The 21338-nt window shown below is 30.6% G+C and overlaps 1 protein-coding gene across 1 annotated transcript in view; it reads left to right on the forward strand.

Moving 5' to 3' along the window:
• LOC131852237 (protein still life, isoform SIF type 1) overlaps positions 1 to 21338 on the forward strand; it is an 87652-nt gene that overhangs the window by 44113 nt on the left and 22201 nt on the right. Inside the window, exons 21-25 of the mRNA XM_059202887.1 lie at positions 7638 to 7786; positions 12364 to 12643; positions 13037 to 13168; positions 16219 to 16401; positions 17259 to 17459. Of these exons, the coding sequence (XP_059058870.1) occupies positions 7638 to 7786; positions 12364 to 12643; positions 13037 to 13168; positions 16219 to 16401; positions 17259 to 17459 (945 nt within the window). The remainder of the gene's footprint in view (positions 1 to 7637; positions 7787 to 12363; positions 12644 to 13036; positions 13169 to 16218; positions 16402 to 17258; positions 17460 to 21338) is intronic.

Below are 21338 nucleotides of genomic sequence, written 5' to 3' on the forward strand. Positions count from 1 at the left end.
TAAGTAATAAATATTGAAGGAATTAGTTAATAAATAGGTGAATATCAATGAATTGTAGTTACCTACAATATTTTGTCGTAAGTTTATAATTATTGTAACCATACAATTACACTACAAATTATTTTTGAAAAGAATCTAATATATTATAATAGTTGAAACATATTAAAAAACAAATCATTGATTATATCTGTGCCTTCTTTATTGAAATATATCTACGTATATAGAAAACTTGGCAGTAATTTTCAATGAGCAGAAATAGCTACCTACAGTCTTGACAATTATTTATACCGCCTGACAGCTTGTTAAAGTCTCCGTAGAGAACGAGCCACTTCAAATGCAGACCGTTTACATCAGATTCCCAATACAAGTGCCTATTGGCGTGTTTTCCTTCATTTTTCCTTCGTTTACTACGGGTTCTATGTTTACGGGCCATATTTTGCAGATGTAGTCATTCTAGGGAAAATCTATTGATTTTTATATACAGTTCTAATAAGCTGATATTAAATTGATTACTTATTATTTTTATTTACGATTTTTTGGTATTGTTGTTGGGTTGTTTGCCATGAACATAGTATTTATGAGCTTGCGATATTTTGAGGCTGTTAATAACGTCTTGTTCACGGGTCGACTGGCTCTTAAATAATAATATCGTGGAAAATATCCTAATTATATAATAGAATGTATTTATTAAAAAAATACAAATGAAACAACATTTCATAAGAAACAATTATTGACGGTATTATCAATTTTTTAACAGTACCAAAGTAATAAAACTACCTCCCGTGCTAGTAAAAACTGTGTTTTTTGTTATGTTTACAAATTGAATGTGTTTACTAGATCTTAGTATCGTGAATTTTTAACAGACAGTATTTTGGGTAGTATTTTATTTTATTATGCTGTGTACGAGTATGACATTAGGTGGAGGTTTTCTTCTGTGAATTATGTAATCCATCAATCGAAGATCATATATTATGGAATGTAACTTTTATCGTGTTGAATGTAATCCAACATAATAGATACGTTGTATATTACATTATAACTATATTTCTTTCAGACATAATACTTACTACTCACTGTTATAACTTGTATGCTCTGATTAATTTTATCATGGCTTTCGAGACAGAAAGTTTTTTCCTCAGGACTTTTTGGGCTTCACTATTCATTGCAATCTTAGGCTATATTAGAAATATTATGTTAGCAAAACAAAATTATGTCATATCTAGAATAATCTGAAATGAAAGGATGAGGAAGACTTAGCGAGATGTATATTTAGTAATTTACATTCATTCAAGTACCATTTATATATTTCAAATACATTCTCTGAAATTCAGTATATCTGGATTACTATTAAGTATTATCTGGTAGATAGAAAAAATATCAAATTACTTAGGACTATAGTTTGATGTAGCCAAGGAGATTAAAAATTACATATTCGCCAACTGAGTGGCATTTAAAAATAATATTCCTTCGACATAAGATTACATAGAAAATTATTGGGATAAACACATGTATTTTTACACATGTTTATACTTCTATTATATAAAATTGTCTTAATAACACTTTGCATTTAATTTATTTAAAGCTATTATATACCTAAATAAACATATTACTAAATGTATAAGACAATGAAAAGTGTGATTTTTGTTGATTAATCTTCTCCCAGTGTTCATTTTTTATAAATTTTATACTCATTCTTATTAAAAAAAAGTTTTAACTGTACGGTTATCATATAGTGTTCATGAAAATGACTTTACCGCTAATATATACAATATGTCACATGTGACATAATAACGTTGACAAAAGAAAAGTCGAGGCAGGAGCGGAAGACCGGGAAGTGGAGTAGGCACGTGATGAGGTGACGCTCGAGCGCCGGCCGCTGACGCCGCTCCTCGCCAATGATGGTGGAGACGCACCGCGCGCCGCCGCCCCGATGTGCGCGCGCGCCCGACCACCGCACCAAGCCTGCCTCTGCTTCCGCACCTCCTTCGCTCGCCGGTAGTGGTACTGTTATGCACCTGCGGCGCCGAAGGCATAAGACTGTACATTTCGGCGAAAACCTATTGATGCAGGTTTGCGCCGACCGTGCGCACTTGGCGGCGTTGGGAGCGAGAATTCCCGATGTGTCGTTTTGCCATAAAGCTCATACGGGACTTCAAAAGGGAGATCCGAGATTCTGTTGCGTTGCACATCATTGTTGTCTCGCTGCTGGGGCTCTAGTGGCGTTGACGTCGAACGGTCACCCGAAGCCGCGCAGGGAGCGTAGTGGCGATTCACATTCAAGTGGTGGGGAAACAGGTGATAAAGGAGATGGAGGCGGCAGTTCAGTAGCTAAAGAACCCAAGCGAAAGACAAAACATCATCATCATCACCATCATCATCACCATAGAATTCATAGTTGTCCTTATCACGATATTGCACCACCGCCGGAAGACGAACCCGATGAACCTGAAAAATCAATTGTGCCGAAGAAAACCGTTTCGCCTTATCTTTACATACCTAGCAAATTAGAACCAAATGTTCAGCAACTGTTCAGCTTTATAGAAAGTGTATTAAGTGCTTGGGCTGCAGAAGAAGGCTTGACGAGCACAGGTGAATACTCGGAGCCTGATGAGCGTATAGTGCGTCGGCGTAAACTGAATAAATACAAAAAACGAACGGATGTTCTAAACATACGACGGATAGTGTACGAAGTATCGATGTTACATGGTACGAAACTACTCGGCAATGTGAGATATCGACATTATCATTGGAAAGGGACTGCACAAACATGCAATGAGGCTTTCCTCAGGAAGGTAAGATTTTGAATGTTAGTAGTTATATGAAATAAAATTTGTTTAACAAACTTTTATTCAACTTGTTTGCATTTGAATTTTATACTATATTTTAAATTTCCGTTAAACTTACTAGTCTAACAACTACATACAAGTACATATATACAACTCAAATTTGATGAATGAAATCGTGTTCAATTCTGAAAAATATATGTAACAAAAGTTTAATATTATGGTAACAATCAGCCAGACTAATAATGAAAGAATAAAGGTGACTAGACATTATAAACAATAATGCCACGCCATAGAGTGTAGACTGATTTGTTTCAATGAATACCTAATGAAATAACTACACGGTCGGTAAATATTTGCTTCTGAAGGTGTAAATACCTGTTTTCAATAAGTATTTTAGATATAATTATTTTACATTATATCGAAATAAACAAACAGCTTACGTCTATTATGCTACGGATCAATGAATTGACACAAACCGTTTCAATATTTTTAATTTCTGAAATATCTATCTCAGTAATATTTATTCATAAGTAGCAATAAATAACCTTTACAATAAAAGCTACTAAATAAAGAGTCGACTTCAAGGTAGCAACACATATGTACATTTTGGCCTTATTTTAGTTTCTTCTCCAAAGGAAACTGCAATTTCCTCTTTTGCTAATGAGGGCTTTTATTTTCTTTTCTCTATTCGGTATCTTTGCATTTTTTTGTTATTATTATTGTTTATTTGTACTTTTAATTAGTGTAAACAAATATAGCTAAATAATGAATGAATGATATATGATATACTTTCATTGCAGTAATTCTTATTGGAGATATTTTAAATAAAATTTCATAATGACGTGTTGAAATTTTCATGTCTTTATTGATTTAATTTTACGCAATATGCACAATATTCTAAAGTATTGATTTGTTTTCAAATTATTTATACTTTGTGTAAAGTCATAGAGATACAGACTTTGGTACTTCTGATTTTAAAAACGTAACAGTATTTGTTATATATAATAAAATATTATAAATAACAAATACTGTTACGTTTTTAAAATAGGAAAAATCAAATATAATACGACCACTTCATTAAATAAAATGACCTTATGAAATGTAGACCACAACTCTGTTCTAGGTAATTTCTAACTTAACTCATAAAAATACATGACTGAATTCTTTTTGCTTCAAATTATAGTAATTAAATTTCCTTAAACTTTATCGAGACCTTCGTCCTCAAAGGATCTGTACCTGGATAAATTGCGTACGTTCCGTGCATTCCTATGATTCCAACTGATTTACCTATTTAATTCAGGGATTACAGTTTCCAATTAAATTTTCATTTGTGGTTGTAGAATAAACCTTAAGGTGAAACGTGTCGGATTGATATTGACTTGGAGAAGTAATAGTAGTTTTTATTTCTTCCTTTAATTGCATCCTACAGTTAGAAATTTTAAGTAGTGTGAAAATATACAACAATATTATGTATACTTACTATCAGTTAGTCCGACAGCTTCGTTGCTAATGTGATTACGTAAAAATATAATTATCTATCTAGTACTATTTTATAATACTATATCAGTACTACTATTATCCTTGCTAACATTATAAACCAAAATATAAATTGTATCTCATACAAAACTATGAAATATATTTTCGTCGAGGAAAGTCTCGTACCTACTACAACCTATATTAAAATTTGATGTTAAGTACGTAATGAGAACCATTAAAAAATAGTGCCATAGTCCCATGTGCATAAATGACTAATATTTTCCAAATAAATGCTTCAAATGAAAATACAAACTCAGAAGTATTAATTCATGGTACATACGGGTGAGTATTGGCAATAATAATGAATATAACCATGACATTTTAATCTAATGGTTTCTTTCTGACCTTTCTACAGTAATCCAAAACGTTACAATGATAAACGACAAGTTTCCGTTTACAAAATTTCAGCTTAATGCTTTTTTACTGTACAAAGGTCTCACCCAACCTTTCTGGCTATGATGATTTGCAGAAATAAAGTGTTCCATGACTAACAGTTTTCATATCTGTACGGACGGATACATTAGCTACGGTGGCGTTAAATGATCCCAAAGCAAAAGTTTGTTTCAGCAACTATGATTGCCCGTTAACTAAGCGAAGTACTTATGTCTTAGTATTATATTTGTAACTGTGCTTTACTGAAGCAAGTTCTGAGGTGCTAAATACGATTATTATTAAATGAAATTTCATTTAATGCAACAGTTAGCAATTCGCTGCTTTGAAACTTTAATCTGTGTATAAATGTAGTGGACGGCATTATAATATTGAGTAATATAAGTGGATAAGTGACAGTATTTTATAATGTAGGTATGTAGTGCAAACAAATTAAGGGGTTGTATTATATAATATACAATAGAAGTGGAAAGAAAATTATTGATAAAAAAATAATATTAAGGTTATAAAAACGTACTTATAAAAACTTCCAGCTAACCATTATTGTTTGAAAACTATACATAAGTAAAAGGTACAGTTTGTATAAATTCATCTTCTACCTCTGTCTCAACTATTTCCAAAACAAAACCGTCAAGCAGCTTATTTTATAAGATGATTTTCGGTTGAAAGGTGCAATAAGACTCTCAAGTTTCTGCATGAATGCATATGAAGTTATTTTTATTCTACGATGGTGGCAAACAAGTATACGGCCTATCCAGTTGAAAATGGTTACCGTAACCTATAGCCGCTTGAAACACCAGGATGTTATGCCAGAAATAACGCGTTACCGACCCTTAAGATACCTTAATATATCTTGAAAAGCTACTATGATGTACTCGCTCAAGAGAAGTTAGTAGTTTCCAAATACCATATAATGGTACTTTTTAATAGACTATAGTGGATATTTGTCACTGGGTGGACCATCAGCTTGTTTACCATTCCAGCTACATAAAAAAATCCTTCATTCAAATTTAATGGAAAGATTTATGTCTCGTACTGAGTAACGTCTATAACGAAAATGCTGTTCACTTTTTAAACATTATATATGTATTTCAATAATAAAGACGACGGATACCTATGTTTTTCATTTTACACTTGTGAAAGGCGGAAGCGAGGGCGCAGCAACGGCGTCAAGGGCCATCAAGCCAAGTGCGCGCTACCGTGGTCCGCATGCGCCTCAAAGCAACTCTTTCCTTGTTACATTGTGTCTTGATCAAAAGCGCAAGAGACATAGACATATTACTTTTTATTTTATAGTATATTTTTATTTAGAAATTTAAGTATTCATAAGTTAGGTGCATACCTTTGATTATTTTTACTTAAGATGAAGCAGCCTAGTTCCTGTGGATTATTGGTTACCCTTTTATCGTGCTTATTTTATAACAAAATATATTAGACAGAAGTACATAATTTGAAACATATGTATTAATGTTATTATACATTTTTCCAAACTTCATAATCGTATTTATATACAGCAAGATTTATTTACCTACATATCACATTATTACTTTGTCATTTAACTGGTCATATAAAAAAAAAATTAAAAGCACTTGTTAGATTAAACATTATTTCTCTTAAATCTTGTATTATGAGAATAGACATAATTATGAAAATAAAATATGAATAAACGTCTATATTTAGATTTCCTTAAAAATCAAATTACAACATGAAATAAGGATTATTAAAATTATAGACCTTCCGTCCAATTCAGTAAATATATTCAGTTTACTCTGCTCTGCTACCGTAATCACATTCATAATAATTTAAAATATGGTAATTATTATTTATGTGATTACGGTAAATAACAATATTTTTAATAAATTCCACAAGAATTACGACCTCATTGTAAAAATACGAGGCTTTATTTTAGTGCATATAATACAGGAAGGTTTAAAATTTACTTCTGTCTTGATCTAATTATTTCGCCGTGAGAGATGTTTTTTATGAAAATATACTACTGTATATCCAATACTGTTCTTATTGTTGCTAATTTTAATAACAAAGATAAATTGCTTAATTAGTGAGCAGTTTCATGAAAACTTCCAAGTTAAATGACTTAATTTAACTTGTTATCTTTCAGGAAACTTTCTTGCAATTGATGTTGTTTTTGCTGCAGTTCTGCAACAGCGCATTCTATTATTACTTCTTGTGAAAGTATGTGCTAATTTATTTATTAACTTTCCAACTAGTCGTCGTACCAGTTGCCCCAGTTTCGCCTTCGTGCAGTATCTAATAATAATTGATAACCCTGGACAATTCACACAGCGCTATCTAGTCTCAAGCTAAACAGAGCTTGTGTTATGGGTACTAGACAACTGATAGAAGTACTTCAGTACAAGGTTTTATATATAATACACATAGAAATACACCCTGACCAATATAAACAATCACGGATACAAATGTTTGCATTGGGCGAAGAATGCAACCCGTGACCATCAACTCAACATGATACAAAAACACATTTAAAGTTAAATACATTTCTAGGCTCTCGTTTTGAATAAGAAATTTGCTCATGTACAATATTTTTTTACTGATAAGTAAACAGAGTAAAATAGGTATTATTTAGTAATCTATAATAGCCAAAATAAAAGATAATAGTTTATTTTTCTTTATTTCAATAAAAATCTTCGGAATTGACTTCAACCTTTTTACAAAAATATAACATTAGCGTAGGTAAATGTTCAAAGTAGATATGTTCAATTAATTATCTAAAATTGATCCAAGAAATATAAGCTCATATTAGTAATGAAATCGCTAAATAAATCACTATTTTATGTTATAATGAAAGTACAAATAATAATGTATTCATAAAGCATGATATGCTATGGATCTCTAGTGTATAAGAACTTTATTTCCAATTACTAAAGTTTATAAATTTGCCAATAGATATCGGATGATGATCGCATGTCGCTGACCACTGCGGTGTCCGACGAAGAGGATCCTGGTGAGAGCGCGATGAACTCTCCATACAAGGGCAAACAGACCGGCGCTGCAGCGGCATCATTCAACTGCACTGGGGCAGTCAGAAAAGCTGGGTCAGTACCTTTCTTTTTACCAAATACAATTTTATAAGTATTTATAATGGTAGCATAAAGTATTCAATAAGATCGAACAAGTTAACAAGGTATTTTCACACCTGAAAAGTTAAAAACACAGCCATTTACGAATTACATCAGGAATCAATCCGACGTAGTACGAAATGTAATAATTCCAATATTAAATTACCACAATTATTTTCAAGAGAAGCAAGATTGATAAATAAAGAAAAACATTAGCTTTAAATCCCCCGAACTACAGGACACAATTAATCCTATAAAATATTCTCCGCTGCCATTCCGACGAAATAAAATGAAATTGCATCTATTTTCTTACTTCCCAATGACAGTGGGTTTAATTATATTGGTTATCTAATATTTCAAACTTAGCGTGACAGATCTTATCAAATACGCAGTGCCATAATGAATACTTTATAATTTCATTTATATATAACTTTTTAGCTTCCTTCTCGTAAAGTGATATACATTTCCTTAAGAAATTAGCAGTACAATTGACTTAACGGGTCATATTGTAACTCGTAATATATAATAACCTTTAGGTAGTAATTACATGTTGATATCAAAGCAAAGTTTAGAATTAACGGTAATAAATAATAAACTACTTAACAATTCTTTATTACTTAGATATTTTATACATCTACATACGAATTTCCACACTTCTGAGGTAGGTATGAAATAAATACCTGTGTTTCTGGAGTCAGTGTCCTCTTCAATGTGATAGTATTTGTGAATTAGTTATAAAATAATTAATTAATTAACACAGACTAAATAGTGTCAGGTATGCATTGAGTTCTCTAATACGTTTTCCAAACATGTAAATTATGGCACTAATCTCCCATGAGAAAATAATATGTACTGTTCAGTGTTTATTTAGGATGGAACGAATGGGCGAAAATTTGCTCGAATATTAATCGTGTCTTCTATTTGAGTTCTCTTGTTATTATTAGTTAATTATTCTAATCACTTAAGTAAAATGAACATTTCGTTTGGAGTTACAATAAAATGTATCACAACGTTTTATCCTCAGAATAATATTAGAGTGTAATGGAATAAATACGCATAGACCAAAGAAAAGAACAATTCAACCAATATATGATATATTGTTACCACCCAGCTGGGTGGTAACAATTATGTGGGTATTATTAGGTGGTAACAATATTACTATTCTAGTAGCTACTAGAATAGTAATATTCATAATAATAATAATTTAGGTAAATAAAACAGCGACATCATAAGTAGTGCTTGTACTATCGGTCTAAACAATAAACAAAAATACTTATGTATTATTATAAAACTGCTATCTTACTATCTATTTTCCGGTCTTTTCCACCCAAGTTTGCATTGCATTGATGTTAAAGTGTATTTCATATGATGTTGATTCAGTTGAAAATACAAAAAGCATTCGATATTTTTGATGTTGTAAATTGAATTTAAGTTATTTTATTAACGTTAAATCTATTCAAGAAATTCCTCAGAGACTACTAATTTTTATTTATACAGAGAATTTGTGATTGCGCCGTGTAATTACGCCGCTCCGAAATATTAATTTTTCTCGTTTTAACTCTAAGGAACAAAAGGGAATACGAGAATGACTGTGACCCTTCAATTTGATTGCAAAGCGGGATTAGCAATATCTTAATAAAATATTACTGATATTTTATTAGTCTTATTTATACAGTGTTACCAATGTTGTATAGTGTATATACACACATTATATTCTGATAAATTTTAATTATTTTGTAATTAAGTGAATAGTTTATTATATTGTATACTGCTTTATATAACAATCCTTTTTATATCCACAGATTCTTGACTTTCATTCCAAATAAAAAACTAAATATAAATAAAAATTTTCATAAAATGATTAACCATATTAATGGGAATCAATAATGAAGTAATTCTGAACATGATATATAATTAATATCTTTGATTAGTTTAATCAATTTACGTATATTTTGAGTCCTCGCCTTCATGCGAACATACATATTATTATACTGAATATTTGAATCGTTAATTTTTAGATTCGTAGAAGAAATGACTATTTCAATTAAGAAATTACTACTATTAATGACTCTTCCGTTTATGAAATGTTATTTGTTTTTTATTTCATTAAGGATTTCTTAGACATTATAATTTCGAATAGAATATTATTTTTATGTATTGATAATAATAGTGTTATTGACTATTTTTGCTCAGTTTCATAGATAAAGTAAAACAATAAATACGCCTTTTTATTGTAAATGTTTTTCTGAAACACCTTCTCCTGTCTACTTAAATCCACCCTTCGCTTTTACAACGAGTTTGAATGGGTCATGGCTAAGATTTCCCTCCGGTCATTTGGGATTCATGGAAGAAAAATTGTAGCCTCAAGGAACATAAAGGACGCCGTAGGCTTTTTCTAACAGAAACTCGTCAGACTTATACGACATCCTTTTATTCGTTCAGTTCTATTTTTCTTACATTTATTTCAAACTACTTGTATCCGCGACTTTGTTCGGTTGTATTCTAAACATACAAAATATTATAAATTTCTCCGGTAAGAAGAAATGATATAAATTCCTTCCAAAAATGTATTATATAATTCATTACTTCAACGTTAAATTGAAAGCGACAAGTATATTTTGTTTCATAAAAGAAAGTAGCAATATTCAGAAAATTTACTTGGGAATGAAACGGAAATAATTTCTCTATAGATATTATATTAAGAATAAATAAATACATTTGAACTTATAACGTCAGTCTTTTAGCAGTCTGAGATAAATTGTAAGTGTATGGAACAACAAAGAACGTTATATATATATACATTTAGTATTAAAATTAGGTCACAACAAATTAATAACAGTATTAAAAGTTTTTAGTTACATAAATGCTTAATGAATTTGAACGTACGCCGCTCCCTCCAGGTAATTAATTTTCTATACTAAATTCATTTTGAGTTAAAATCAGCAAAGCGGTGAATTGTAAGGCTAGCACTTAACTTTTATTCAATCATTTCTAATTCCCGAGTCTTTTAAGTCATTTTATAAGCCCACCCTTCTTATACGCCGTCATTCTCATGTATGATAAATGACTTTCCCGCTTCATTTCGCATGAAGCAAACAGAATAGGTATATAGCTGTTTGTTGTGTGGTAGGTATATCACTAAATTCACAAATAAGGATGTTATTCATGTCATACGACTTAATATATTTGTTTAGTGCCCATGCTTGAGTAAAAACAAATGTAAAGAGAGCTTAATTTGTAATTTCAGTATTACAATGAATTTAATTACAAATTTCAGTAATTATTTAATAAAAGCCTTTAGTCATAGATTATGTACCTTGACTATGTATGTATAAACTGTTATCGTCCAATTGTAAAATACAAATGTATGTATAATTACGATCTCACTTCCAAAATTTGTTTTGTGTTTTAGATTCCATTTCATTACGAGATACAAAACATTGTTACTTGTTTACAAACATACTAATTACAAAAATGCTATTATTCTACGCGAGACTTTTTTAAAGTTATATTAATATATAATCTATAACTAACAAACACATATGTAGAAAAAAAATAACAATATATATCCAAATTTATTAAATATGCTTATTTTATGCCAAATTTATTATTATGCTATTCTTTTAAGAAACAAATCCACGACTATATCTTTAAATAATATGTAATATTATAAATTAAGGATTCTCGGTTTATATTATATAATGTTTTATCCATGGTTAGAATATATTTAGTATATATATCTTTAGTATATACTAAAGATATTCATTTTATTAGGAGTTATTTTTTCTAGAGATCTCTCTCTACACACTAAACCATACATTTACGATATGTGGAACCGTACATGCCTTGAAAGTCGATAAAAGATAAAATTCTGGGTTCCTGAAAGTACTTTTTGCTTTCTACAATTTTAAAATGTCAACTCTAACTATGCCTGACATTTTAAATAACAGGAAATTTCTTTCTATTTTTAGTATTCTATGAAGTAATATAAATTATTATAGCTTAAGCTCTTAAGTTTGCACTATATTTTGGTATCTTTGAACAAGTAAATACCTATATCCAAACCAAAAAATGATTTTTTCCTCTAAATTGTATCCGACAAGTATATTTTTTATTCGCTGTAAATAAAAATGTTAACATCCTAGAATGTTTTTATTTGTAACGATGATTTTGAATTTTTTAATTAATAAATGAATTAATGTTCAAAATCAAATTCAAGTTTTCTAAATATTTGAATAATGAATTATTCATTTATTAATTAAAAAAACAAAATATTTTACTATCAAGTAATGACTCCCCGCCCGAACTACATAGGTATAATATATTTATATAATATGAAACTTTAAATCAATAACATCCTATATCTTAATATTATGATTTAATAAGCTAAATTAATATACAGTAAAATGTAACATTATTGTGATACAAACGATCCGTACAAATGACGCAATGTAGCATATGAGATATAGAGACGCATTTTAAATCCTAAATATATTTTTTATTCGTTGCCAATTCTAGCCACTTTTTCTTAATAAGTATTTCGTTCGTAACAGTTTCCTAAGCGTGAAGAAATGGCTACTACGCAAGAAGCATCAAATTGAACTGGCCCGGAAAAGGGGCTGGAAGGGATATTGGGTTTGCTTGAAAGGCACCACGCTCCTATTCTACCCGTGCGATTCAAGGGAGGGACGCTCGGTAGAAGCAGCTCCTAAACATCTTATCATTGTTGATGGTGCTATCATGCAACCTATACCAGAACACCCTAAACGTGACTACATATTCTGCCTTAGTACAGCATTTGGGGATGCTTACCTATTTCAAGCACCATGTCAGGTAAGTTATGTTTATTTTAAACTTTTAGTTTAGCTGTGAGTGTAATAGAGTTCCTTGTTAAATTATACAACTTAACCTTGAAACACCAACTTACTGATTAACGTAATTAATACGTAAGGTAAATATATTGCATTCCTTACTTTATTACTGTGACATTAAGTAAAAATAAACTGTTTTCCATTCTTCAAATTAAGTATTTAATATAATTTCATATCAACGTAATAACATTACAATGATCAGAAGTAGCAGTTTTCTACTTAGATATTCACTGACTAAGATACTTACTAAGATATTTAATTATTTATAATATTTTAGTTACATCTCAATCTACAGTTTATAAATGAGTTGATGTATAATAAAGGTACTCTATTAAAATATAATTAAAAATCACAGGTGGAACTCGAAAATTGGGTAAATAGTATACACAGTGCATGCGCTGCAGCTTTTGCTCGCCATCGCGGCAAGACAGGAACTCTCCACCTACTGCAAGAAGAAATTTATCGACTTGAAAAAGCTATTGAATCCGTAAGTATATTATAGTATATGTAACCTTCGACTATCACACTACGTCCCACTACATCAGTCCTAAGCTAGCCAAGGCTTGGGTTAACTGTAATAGGCAACTAAAAAAAATACTTAAATGTATATTTGTATATATGCATAATATACATATAAAAATAGATAAACACTCATACTCATAAAAACTAAAATATTTGCATCATTGGAAATATGGCGGTGTGCTAAACTCCTAGACCACCGAGATGTCATATATACATATATATATTTCATTATTACTTATCTCAGCAGTATAATAAAGCAGTTAACAACTTTTCAAAGCACAAACCTAGTGCAGAAATTAAAATATGCTGAAATAGCGTACCTTGTAAAATACCGCTTGACCTGCATCGGCCTGAACTAACACAGAACCATTGTTCAACTGCCACGAGGCTCATAAAAACGTTCATAAACCGATCTTTAGCTGGTGTGCAATTTTAATATACTGGTAGATATGACAACTTCAAATATACTGTCGCTTCTCATTGTACGCTGTCAACTGTCTACATTACAATGTAGGGAAGTGAACATATTTTCTGAATATTACGAATACATAATATACTCTAACAGTTATTGCTTATAGCAGGTTACTTTATTGCAATCTACGACTTGATCCTCATAAAATAACTTATAATCGACCCATTCAAATGCTGATAGTTAGACGCAGACTATGTCTATATTCTACATCTCAAACACTACCAGTAAAACAAATTTTATGACATTAAGCCGTTACGGTGCCAAGCGCTATGAAATAAATTCAACAGACACGCAAATCGTTATTTAGTGATTTGTTCAATATAATAGTATAATAAGCAGTTTATATTCATTGTAGAGCTTGAATCATTATTTTTACCAGACAAATACCAAACAGTTAGGTATTAAACAATCTGTTATGTCTGTAACATAACAGTTTATTAACTGTTATGTTATTATATCAACATAATTTTCAATCTAGTTTCATACTCACCATGTCTACTCTTGAATGTTTATTACATTCTCTTGAATTCGCTAACCGACGACATAAGTTTCGAATATATTAATATTATAAAAGGAGGTTTATTATTACCAGCTGAAGAGAATGTTCCGCGTGTTATAAACAAATATTGTTATCTCAAGATTGACTTCCCAAGTCTTTGCAGTAGAATATGATTAAACAAATTATAGAAGTAGGTACAATTTATTTTTGTACATACATATTTAAATAAATAGCACGCACATATACGCACATGTAACACTAATAGTAACCTGGAATAACTCTGTGGTGACTACACACTTTCATTTTCATTTATTTATTTACGAATTTCGATTTTAATTTCCGACAAATTTCATTTTAACTTACCTTAGAACCATTCCGGTAAATATAATATTGTAGATAGGTTATTATATCCTACACAGCAGCGCTTACAATGAACGCCACTCCACGTCTTGTAGATGATCTACATGAGCATCGGGTAGTTATTGGATTATTATGGTATCAACAATACATATAGTAATTAATAATAATTATAATTATTATATTAACGTGCATTCTAAATAAGTTTAATGATATATAAAAGGCATTTTAAGATTGAAGTATTCAATCTAATATTTCGATACTAGGAGTAATCATTATCGACTAACTGTTCGCATTTACAATAGTACTATTGCTGAGTATAATATAATATGCAACATGTTCGAGGACGATGCCGGCATACGCTGTGTGTGCGGTTTACAATGATCCTCGTGTAAATCGCGCTAAATTCTGACCCGCACCGGGTGACCGCATACACATCAAAGCCTGTGGTTATCTCACTACATACACTCTTATTGCATATGACATGTACACAGAGTGTAGATATTCATATGTAAAGTAAATTACAGTAGCAATTTTCATAAAATGAATTACATTTTCTTTCTTGCTTTACAAGATAATATACATTGAAAAATTCACTAATAATTTTGAAAATGGAAGCGGAAGCTTGCATAATCTACATATTTTGCTTCAGTTATGAAATATTCATATGAATTTTATCCATAATACAGGGTCCCAAAGTATGAAACAATCCATTTTATCGTTGCGATAGTTATCACAGGCAGGTATGCGCTTATTAATATTCATGGCATACGTCGACTTCGATATTGAGTTCCTAGATTGGATACACTGCAGAAAATATGTAACATACACGTGATACTTGGAAAATTTTACTTTACTTTATAAAACTGCTCCATTCAGAAACATAGTAGATGTACATAAATATAATAATATTATATATTCACGACTCGATCAGTATGCGGAAGTGAGAGGCAGTGTCATACGTCAACGTCGTGATGAACATGCTCACATTTCACTAGATTTACACGACAGGAGGCGAACCTACCACCGTCATTCTGATTGGTTGCTATTGGTGTTTCTATCATCATGTATTAAATAAAACGTCCAATTTTCAACGATTTATTACTCCATAACAAAATCGGAACAAATGGATGCATTTTATTCGAAACAAAAGCTATATCTTCTGAACATTAAGAAGAAGTCTTATATACGCGTCACTACAATATATTTTTTACTGGGAAAATATAATATAATTATATAGGATTAGAAAATTCAATAGAATTAAAAATAATGATTTAATATTATGGTAACAGGTCTATTGAACAACAGCCTTTACTAAGAATTATCTCTGTAATACTAATATACTAAATTGTGAAATTTTTACTTCGCTGCCTTTACATTTAGATCATGAAAAGAAGTAGCAGAGTGAGGTTTTCTCGAGAGACTACAGCAAGGGGTTTTTCAAGAGGGGTATATTAAGGTTTCTTAAGGGTCGGCAACGCGTATGTGACACCCCTGGTGTTTCAGGCGTCCATAGGGTACGGTAACCGTTTACCATCAGATGGGCCGTATGCTTGTTTGCCACCTAAGTGAAATAAAAAAAAAAGATGCAGTAGGCCTTATTTAATGGTGTATTATTTATATAATTAAGTATACATATACATATGAATTCTGCGAGTTTATCTTATTTTTTTCTCATTTATCGTAGGATCATAAATTGAAACAAATGGCGGATTTGCAACAATCAGTGGTGTCTGATCCTGAGACTCGCGCACAGCTTGTAGTCCAAATGTTGCAATGGGAGGAAAACTTGGAGCGATTGCACTGTGAACAGTTCCGTCTGCGCTGCTACATGGCTAGTTTACAGTCCGGTGAACTGCCTAATCCGAAGGTAATTAGTCTGTCTGATATAACTGCAACACACAATTACAATATAAATTATTTCAACTGTTAACCTGTGTTATACAATTAATAATAGTTAATAGTTATTCGAACTATTCATTATAATTCACCGTAGTATTAAAGTAAGACAAAAATATAGTAAGTCTGATTTCTTAAATGTACAATACATATCTCAATTATCAAAATAGATAACGAGTTGTAGACAAAATTAATACAATTTGTAAAATATGTAACAGATTTTGATAGGAACAATATCAATTGATAAATCTCAAATAATTCTATTATAAAAATTTTCAATTTTCAAATAATTTCAAGTAAAGACTTTAATAATAGTGATTATTGAAAACAATAACAAGTTTTAATGTATATTATATGATAAAGGACGAAAACACGTTCGTACATATGTTGTCGAATGATTTCGCAGTGATGACGACGAAAGGAAATTTGTTGGAACCGCTATCAAATTGACGGTTCCGCAGACCGGGAGCACGGGGTTGGAATCTGTTACTCCACACGACCCATGTCAAAGCACGTCATAAATAGCTTTCCAACACAAATAATAAAATTGCTTACAATACGCGCAAAAATGGACTTGATTAACGGATATATCAATATCCTTTGCCGGATGACTTGTACTTATCTACTGTGCACGCGATTTTATATAGAAATTATATTGATGGAATATTGTCATAAATAAATATTTCTTAACAAATTTTAAAAATCTGTCGCCGCGTCGATCTGCGAATTATTAATATCCCGGTTAATAATAATGTAAATTAAAAAATATTTTAAATATTAAGATTATTGAAATACTGTTCCAAATTCTAAAAGTATATTTCTTTACAGTCACTGCTGACCCACGTTTCTCGGGGTACGAAGAGTACATTGAATAAACTGGGCGTGTTCACGGTGTCATCATTCCATGCGTTCATATGCGCCCGGTCACCGTCGCTGCTCAACAATCTACTCGCAGGCCGAGGTGCTACAAAGCGGAGAGCACCAAACCTCTCAAGATCTAATTCCGGCTCTAGTCGACGTTCCATGCAGGTATGATCTATATATTCAATACATTGTACGGATTTTTTATAATATTATTTAATTTCAATGTATTATATATTAGTGAGATTATCCTAGATGGGTTAGTCAAAGACTTTGCCAATTGTAGACACTTGACATACCAAAATTTCAATAGGTATGTATTTTTTAGGTATATTTGTTATCGATGTTGTAGCCAGATAGTCATTCAGAAACAATTTAACGGAAGAAAAAGCGTTAGATTCGAGCTCACTACTTTGGTAACAAATTACGGTAAACCTATTTGCCACACCGCTCAATTAATATACATAATTAACTTTTTACAGTTGGTAAACCTAGGTACAGTAGGTATTCTTATGTTAATAACATAAGAATGCTTTGATAGATATTAATTATAATATTATATAATTTAGTTAATATTTTTTTACGAGAACTAACGACTCTGTTTATCTAGCTATTGCACACAAAATAATTTATAAGAATTTAATTACATATCCCATTTATTTTAGGTGTATTACAATAATAATATTAATACAAAAATATATAATATAATATTTTATACAAAAAACTTTGTAATATGTTCTATATAATATATTTAACATTACGTATACATAATATTTGCCTCCCTATATTTGGTATAGTAACGTTTAACCGTCTGTTACCAGTGTCTCCGTTACTATTTTGAGGTAAAAATAACAAACTCCGTCGTTATGGCACAATACATGCCAAATTTAATTTGGATCCGTTCTGTCTGACGTTTAGACCATTTATAATATGTAGAAAGGTGTTAATAGAGACATAGACTATAAACTACATACGATTACATGATAAATATCATAAAAGAAAAATAAAAAATGTCGGCCAATACTTCAAACTCACATCGCGAATATAAAATCTGTGAAACGTCATTTTCTCAATATCCGCTCGTATTACCTTTTGCTCCGCATTACCCTATTTCCGTAACCTCATTTGGTACGAGACATAAATGTTACTTTCACTCCAGAAATTGTTACTCGGTAAAAGCCATATTTTTCTCAGTTTACGTCACGTACGTCAATCATAATATAAAACGGTATCTATATACGATATCACTATATTTATGAATAGCAAATGTTACGTCAGGTAATGAACGTTGCCTACTGGCATACGTAGTACTGATTAAATAACAAACTAATTCACTGATGTTAGCTTTCAGACATGAATAACTTCATTACTTAATTGATTATATTAAAATAGGCCTCGTCCCTTTCTCGAAAAGTTTGTTGAGATTATATAATGGTATCTGTATAAATGTAGTTATCAAATAGAATCCTAAATATAAATAAACTGTAGGTAATAGATATATATATATATATGACATATAACAATAATAACTATAACTTTCACTAAAAAATATGCTTACAATACTCAACATATTCCTGTGAGTTTAAATACTCCAGTTCGATTTAGTTCTCTTTAGGAAAATCCATATCCTTAACCAGAAATAAAGAAAGCGAAAAGCAGAGCAGGAAACATTAATACAATTGAGGACATCGAAGGAAATTGTAAAATGATCCACCAGCTCGTAAAATAATACGAAATACGATATCAATGCAATAAAATCCCTCCTAAAGTTAACTTATTTATAAATAGTACCTACTTCCTTTACTAAAATAAAGAAATAATACTGCTGAAAAAATATAAAAACAACATAATTATTTTTCACAATTTGTCTTTGTTATTTGTGTTTAATTTGTGTTTGTCACAGTCTGCATATTCACAAAGCATATTTAGTGCGAATGTATCTCCGAATAATTTAGATAGATTATAATAGTCTTTGATTTATATATAGTACATACATACAACTAATAAATGATAAGCATCCACAGATTCACTTTGGTAGATCCTGTAATACTCATGCATTATTAAAATCACATGCGATAAAAATAGAACTCTACCCAGTCCGTATTTTTCTCGCTGTTGTTAAACTTCTTCCCTTTCTTTATTTAGATTCGTTTTTATTTGCTTCCTGATTTACGTAATCAAATCTTATAAGTTAAATTTGACCCAATTTCCGAGCTTCGATTGAAGTAAAAATTTACGCCTACCGTGAACCCCTAGCATGATCGAAAACCTCAAATGTGTAGCTGGATATAAATTATTGCAGACGCAATTCAGGTCTATTCTTCACCACTGTTTATGAGGGAGACCAAGGATTTTCAGCAATAATCTGTGACATTATTCACATGGCAATATTTTATTTAGGCGGTAAACAATGGATATGTATTATGTTATTATAATTATGTCATAAAGAAATTTGAATGGAACTATATAATAGAAACAGAAATTAAAATATTGTTCAGTTTAGCAAAAACTAGACCTTTTATTTTTTTAAATTGTCTTCGTAATTCAATTCGAAATGTCAATAATTCATATCCATGCATTTACTAAGTATTATCGCACTACCTCAGGCATCAAGATACGACTAAGATTGAACGACGACCTCAGAGGTCATTAAAATATTGTACCGAAAGAAATCCTTTATTATTAGAAATAACAATAACTGTATTGACAGATTTTTAAAAGCGTCTCTGAGACGGGAATAGTACCAAATGTAAATTAAAATAAACACCTTCTATTTTTATTGTGCAGATCAATAGAGTCTGTGTTTGAAATGATTTCTATGAAATAAATATTGTGTCTCACATTTAAGGAAAATCATGGAATTCATCATTCACAATTCATCATTTGTTACGTATCGATGTATGATGTACGATGATGTAACAAATGGATATGTACAATGGAAACCTTCCTCTTAAATCACTCTATCTATTAAAAAACCGCTTCAAAATCTGTTGCGTAGTTTTAAAGATTTAAGCATACATAGACATAGGGGCAGACAGCGACAGCGACTTTGTTTCATACATGTATAATGATACCTTGTGTATAGTCTTATATGTCGTTCAGTACAAAATATAACTACAACTATTTTCCTAAACACGTAAGTTATAATATTTATTTGAGTCCACTAATCTTTAAACTTAAGTAGCTTCTAAGTATTTGTGAATTATAAAATTTTTGTTGTTTGCATTTTCAATTAGTTTGAACAGTGTCGCAGGTAAGCTTTTCAAAAATTCCCAGTAAACAATTAATTTCTAAAAATAAAAGATTGTTTCCTTTGTGTTTCAATGTTTAATGAGGCACTTTTCCTCCAGGGCTGTTAAATTTTTCGATCCCCTATACATTATTCAAGAATACGGATATAGTGTACAGTCCAAGTGAAAGAATTTTATATGCTATTAGGCTTTTCTAGAAATATTACATGTTTTTTTTCTTTTTCCTACATGGTATTACTATGTTTCAAAGTTATTATATATCTCTTAGCTTTATATAATGAATTTTACAAAAAAACATGTAGATTTTCAGAGGGATCAAGAACTATAACATATATTAAAAGATATTAAAAGTTGACGCACATTACTTAAATTTTTTTTTTATAAATTAATAACTTAAACCAACTCTGTCATTAAGACTTTATATATTAAGTTAAAAATAATAGTTTTAGATATCAAGTATAAGGTGTAATTTTGCGTTATTAAATTACATTAAGTATCCGTAATATAAATTACAGAAGTGATACAACTACGATATGGTAAACGTAAGAAAAAGGTCGTACTGTCATAAATTAAGCTATGGAAAATAAATTAACGTATGAAATGCACTAATTACAGCTGTGTACAGAGTATACTATTTATTATGACGTAAAGTAAAATAAAGCCCCGGTGATACTGTATAAGGAAGAAACAAAATTCACTGCACTAAGGGAAAAAAACTTTCACAATGTTTACTGTTTACCTACTATAATATTCGTATCAATGTTTGTTTCTTTTGATGATTTTATTTGTAGCCATG

This window comes from Achroia grisella, unplaced genomic scaffold, assembly GCF_030625045.1.
Source record: "Achroia grisella isolate CSIRO2021 unplaced genomic scaffold, CSIRO_AGI_Agris_v1 utg1179, whole genome shotgun sequence".
NCBI lineage: Eukaryota > Metazoa > Arthropoda > Insecta > Lepidoptera > Pyralidae > Achroia > Achroia grisella.